Source organism: Brassica napus, chromosome C6 (assembly GCF_020379485.1).
Source record: "Brassica napus cultivar Da-Ae chromosome C6, Da-Ae, whole genome shotgun sequence".
In the NCBI taxonomy this organism is placed as follows: Eukaryota; Viridiplantae; Streptophyta; class Magnoliopsida; order Brassicales; family Brassicaceae; genus Brassica; species Brassica napus.
The window spans coordinates 23,590,270-23,595,942 of record NC_063449.1 but is presented as its reverse complement, the minus strand read 5'-3'; the positions used below and the strand labels follow the sequence as shown (position 1 = coordinate 23,595,942).

The window sequence follows — 5,673 nt, the reverse complement described above, 5'->3', positions numbered from 1 at the left end:
ATATGAAAGGTTTTTATTGCAATATTGGAAGTGGATCTAGACAGACAACATACATTTATACATATGTATAACTTTATGGTTAGGGCATGAAACCATTTTTATAAGGAGATTAATAAATGAATGAAGAGAGAATTCTATAGGGCTTTTAAGAGTTTAGGCCAATTTCGTTCCTCTTTTGTAAAATTCAGTTTATACTTGGGCTTGGTTTTAATAAAGATGACAAAAAAAAAAATTCAGTTCCATGAATTTTGATTAATTTAATGATTGAACAAGAGTAAACATCTCTTCCATTTTAAAAATCATAAGAGTATCGAACAACTCGAACCAAAATGCACCGTTCCGATATACACCACATTCCAACGTCATTACTCTTCTTTTTATATGTTTTTTAATTAATATACTGTATATAAAATAGAAAACATTTAGACTATTTTCTTTTTTGGTCTCTGAAAATACGGGAAAAACAAGACGTGACGAAGCTCCATAGTTGGTGGTGGTCGAGATCCGGCGTCGACGGGTTTCCTCCTCCTCCTCCGATAATGATGATGATGAAGATTCCGAGCGGCGTTGTCGCTTCAGTCATTGCCTTCTTCACCGCTGCTCTCTCTTCTTCTTCCTCCGCTATTCCACCAATCTCCCCAAAGGTTGGTTTCCTCTTTTTAGCATTTGTGATTACAGATCTGCTCTAGGTTCCTGGTCTCATACGAAATGAAATGAATGAGCAGGCTTGGAAATCGAGGAAGATGGAGAAAATGGAGCCTAGGTTTGATGGGTTGAGGTTCATAGAGACGTTGGTCACAGCACACAGATAGATATATTCATTATCACTTTTGTCCTTTGGTGCTGCAAAAGCTTTTGACACACAAAGCGTGAGTGCTCTCACTAGGGTCTTCTTCTCTTTTGTCCTTGTTGTCTTCTATTATACCAAAACAGTCTTTTCTTTTACAATTTACATTTGTGTACTGAGACTTGTATGGTTGCGCTAAAGTGGCCAATCGAGTGCCATTCAGTTGTGTTTTTCTTCATATTTATTTTTTGGTATGAGCCAAACATGTATGGGCATGACATTGAGTTTGTCAAAAGTTGTATTAAGGATAAAAAGAGCAATTATAAAGGAGGGTTTAGTTAGATTGTATTGGAAAATACTAGTTGATTATTGGGGGTTCTTAAGGTGGGGTTCTTAGCGGAATATAAGAACCCGTCTCTTAACTTTTAACTAAAAAAGTTAAGAACTGGTTTTTAAATAAGAACCGGTTCTTAAAACTCTTATTTAAAAACCGGTTCTTAAAAATCTTATTTAGAAACCGGTTTTTAACTTTTTTAGTTAAAAATTAAAAGACGGATTTTTATATTCCGTTAAAAATCCACCCTAAAAACTCCCAATAATCATACTCAAGGATTGCCCATATGCTAGTGTATGTTTAGTTGAGTTTTACATTCAATATAGACAAGATGAAAGCAAAAAAAAAGATAGTCAAGTGTTAGTTTGTGTATTTCTCCTCCATGTAGCTGTCACATATACCAAGCAAATGTGTGTTGTGTAATAAGAGCATCAAGACAAGAATGATCTGTCATAAGAATCCGAGAGCAAGCAAATTGCAATTAAAACATGAAAGATGCTCACTCTGTTCCAGAGACACTGACTTACAGCTCATCCAAACCAACATTACTCTCTCTCTCTCTCTCTTCCTTTTCATTATTTATTTATTTATTACTACTGTTTTGTTTGTTTACTTTGAAATTTAGTGAAATCCTAACGCTCTGGCCCCATCCTTGCCTCCTCTATCATCTTCCTACAACCACTCACTACTCTGTCTCTCTCTCTCTCTCTCTACTCCCTCACTTCTACCCATGGCGCCTTCCCAGATCTCATTCTCTCTGGTTTGCGTTGCTCTCCTCTTCTTCTCTTTTCTTCTAACCGTCACCTCCATTGGCATCAACTACGGCCAGGTTGCCAACAACCTTCCTCCCCCCAAGAACGTCATCCCTCTCCTCAAGTCTGTAGGCGCCACAAAAGTGAAGCTCTATGACGCCGATCCACAAGCCCTCCGTGCCTTCTCCGGCTCCGGCTTCGACCTCACTATCTCCCTTGGCAACGAGTACCTTGCCCAGATGAAAGACTCGGACAAAGCCCGTGACTGGGTGAAGCAAAACGTCCAAGCTTACCTCCCGGGCACCAAGATCGTGGCCATCGTGGTAGGCAACGAAGTCCTCACCTCCAATCAGTCAGACCTTTCGGCAGCTCTCTTCCCGGCGATGCAGAGCATCCACGGTGCTCTTGTGGACTGTGGCCTGAACAAACAGATCTTCGTGACGACGGCGCACTCGCTAGCCATCCTTGACGTATCTTACCCTCCGTCCGCCACATCCTTCCGACACGACCTCCTGGGAACCCTCACTCCCATCTTGGACTTCCACGTCAAGACGGGCTCCCCAATCCTCATCAACGCCTACCCTTTCTTCGCCTACGAGGGTAACCCCAAACACATCTCCCTCGACTTCGTCCTCTTCCAGCCAAACCAGGGCTTCACCGACCCTGGCTCCAATTTCCACTACGACAACATGCTCTTCGCCCAGGTTGACGCCGTCTACCACGCCCTTGACGCCGTCGGCATCAGCTACAAGAAAGTCCCCATTGTCGTCTCCGAGACGGGGTGGCCCTCCAACGGCGATCCGCAGGAGGTTGGTGCCAACTGCGACAATGCGCGCAAGTACAACGGGAATCTGATCAAGATGATGATGAGCAAGAAGATGAGGACGCCCATTCGACCCGACTGCGATCTCACCATCTTCGTCTTTGCTCTCTTCAATGAGAACATGAAGCCTGGTCCCACCTCCGAGAGGAACTACGGCCTCTTCCACCCTGACGGAACTCCCGTTTACTCCCTCGGGATCAAGACCTCCTCCTCCTCTGGTGGTAGTAGTGGCAGCAAAAACTCCACCGGTGGTGGAGGTAGTAGCAGCAGTGGCGGTACCACTGGTGGATCACCCGGTGGTGGTGGTGGCGGCGGCATCTACACGCCTGAGAACCCTTCACCGGATTACATGTCCATCTCCTCGGCAAGGGTAAAGTTTTCGACTTCACACTTTTGGTTTATTGTTTTACTTTCTCAAATTTGCTTCTTCTGTCGTTCTACATTTAGGTGTATAGTGGGTGGTTGATTACTGCTTAAATCGTTTGCTTAGAAGAGGAAACTAGCTAGCTCTCTTCTTGTTTCTTTTTAAAAAGTGTTTACAAGTAGAAAACAAATCAAGAGCTAAAAGAAATTACGATAATCGAATAAGGATGGAATTTACATGTTAGTGACTTTCGGTTAAAGTTGGAATCTTTTTCTAAAATTTGACAAACTGTGACGGTGAGTGAAAAAGGTATAACAATGCGTTTTTTTTTCGTACTGGCTATCACGTGGAGATGACTCTTGTTTGGTCACTTTTGTCTGAAACATAATTGAGATTATTGAGTGCCTCTCTTTCTGACTTGTTGATCTTTGTTAATAAAAAAAAACGAGGGTGACATAAGCAGCTTGTGTGTTTTGGTTGTTGACCGTTGTGCAGGGAAAAGGCAGATTCGTTGAGTGTGTGTTCTTCTTCCTCTTGCTTTGCATCATCAAGCTTCGGCTGTAAAAGCTTCACCCCACTAGATCTCGGCTTTGTACCCTCTAATCGGGGTGGTGACGTGAAATTATCCCCAAATTTTATTTTATTTAATTAGTTTGTTATGTTGGTGTTTGGTCGGAAACCTATTTTCTGAATGAACCGTGGATTTAGAAAACTCACCATCTTTGTTGTGCCTACCTCTCCTCTCTTCAACTTCTTTTTCTTTCCTTTCTCTATTTTGAAGCATAGATATTAAAATAATGAAAGCTTAGTTGACCTTCCATGAGCATAACTTGGAAGACATTTGAGACATTGCAGCCGACAATATCTCGGCACAAGTAATAAGTGATATTTTTCTTTTGATAAGGAAACAAGAGTAGTCCTTCATCATAAATATCCTTACTATTCAGACTCCTCAAACTTTTATGCTTATGTGACCAATCAATCTATATGGTCCACCAACCATTCAATGGAAACTCTTCCATCTCAATTCTTAAACCAACCTACCATACACTATACCATTTCATTGAGCTGTTACTTTGGACAAAGATATAGACTACAAATCCAACAAAGACAATAAGGCACATGTCTACACAAAGTTTGCCCACTTTGAAGCTACTTGCTTACTTAACCTACTTTTGTAATAGTAGATAAGCAAAGACTCAACATAAGTATAAAGCAAGAAACCTATTAAGAGAAGCCAATTTACCATATAAGTCCCGATAATGATCCCGTTTTACTCTCAATCATCCTGTAATATTACTAAAATTTATATAAATGCATATCTACTGTATATGAATTTAAATAAATGCATATCTACTGTATATTCGAAACAATATACCTTTTAATTTTATTAAAGATAATTTCATTAATATTGCCAGATAATTCAACTTAAACAATACACTATAAACACAACTTCCGTATATAACATTGCTATAAAGTTACACAATATACTAGGTATTTTCCCCGCATGTGTGGGCATAATCATCTTACAAATATTATTTGTTCATGCAATGCTAGATCAAAAATTATCAAAGTAACTTATTGTTCATACTCTTGAAATTTTTTGATAATAAATTACTTTTTATACATAACAAAGTTTTCATGAAATAGAAAAAAAATGTTATTGCATAAAAACTTAGAAATTCAGAATTTTATTATATTTTTAACCCAGTAAATATATATATATATAGAGATTTCTCTTTTCATTTTAAAATTTTAAATTTTATGAATATTTTCTAGATAATAACATAATACATATGATTTTTAGATAATAACACAATACATAATATTAGCAAAACAGTGAATATCCCCTTTCCGAATATTCAGAATTCAATACTTTTTATAGAGTAGTTGTATACAAATTGGAAGATATATGCATTATTTTTTTATTATTCAATTTTACACGATAATTATAACCTCTTAAAATAGTATAAATATATGAAATCTAATATGATGATATTTATATGTATAGATATAAATATATTATAGATTAATTCCATGATTATTCGTAGTGTATTTCCAGAATGCACACTAAAAATACTTTTGATAATAAATGTGCTCCAGCATAATAGACATCATCTAACAATACTAAAAGCAGAACATACTCAACTCTCAGCATGTCCACGTCAGCTAAAAAAATCAACCTATCATAAACATTCTTCTGTCACGTCGTCATCGAAACTGGTCTGAAGCGTAATTTTATTCTTCCCCGACTATCCAACTTCGTCTTCATCGATCAAATTCTGCAATTCTCCGTTACCATAACTCACGCTTCAACAATTTATCATGTTTTTAAGTCTTCTTGAATGGTTTCGTTCCATCTCCTCCTATTTCTCCTTCTATATAAAGTGCCCCATCTGATCTTCAATCAACCCTAATTGACAAACACCACTGAAGAAGCTACAGCTACTGCCATGAAATCCACCGGTAAGTCTCCCGTCACCACCAGCATGTCTGTCTGTCGCAGCGGGAATTGAACTCTGTTTCGGTTAAATAATAAAAAAACTTATGTTCCTCTCATAGAAAACCCTAAAGCCATGTAACTCCTTCACTCAGATTCTTCGAAGCCTTTTA

At 38.5% G+C, this 5,673-nt stretch overlaps 2 protein-coding genes across 2 annotated transcripts; both read left to right on the top strand.

The window, feature by feature from the left end:
* The first annotated feature begins 311 nt into the window (after window positions 1–311).
* Window positions 312–1,128, top strand: LOC106345443. Its single transcript, XM_013784641.3, has 2 exons — window positions 312–644; window positions 726–1,128. Exons 1-2 carry the CDS (start codon window positions 540–542, stop codon window positions 810–812), a joined length of 192 nt encoding a protein of 63 aa, XP_013640095.1. The 5' UTR covers window positions 312–539; the 3' UTR covers window positions 813–1,128.
* Window positions 1,129–1,638: 510 nt separating this feature from the next.
* LOC106452417 (glucan endo-1,3-beta-glucosidase 10) lies at window positions 1,639–3,794 on the top strand. Its single transcript, XM_048761023.1, has 2 exons — window positions 1,639–3,066; window positions 3,556–3,794. The coding sequence occupies exons 1-2, from the start codon at window positions 1,852–1,854 to the stop codon at window positions 3,622–3,624; spliced, it is 1,284 nt and encodes a 427-aa protein (XP_048616980.1). The 5' UTR covers window positions 1,639–1,851; the 3' UTR covers window positions 3,625–3,794.
* Window positions 3,795–5,673: the final 1,879 nt, after the last annotated feature.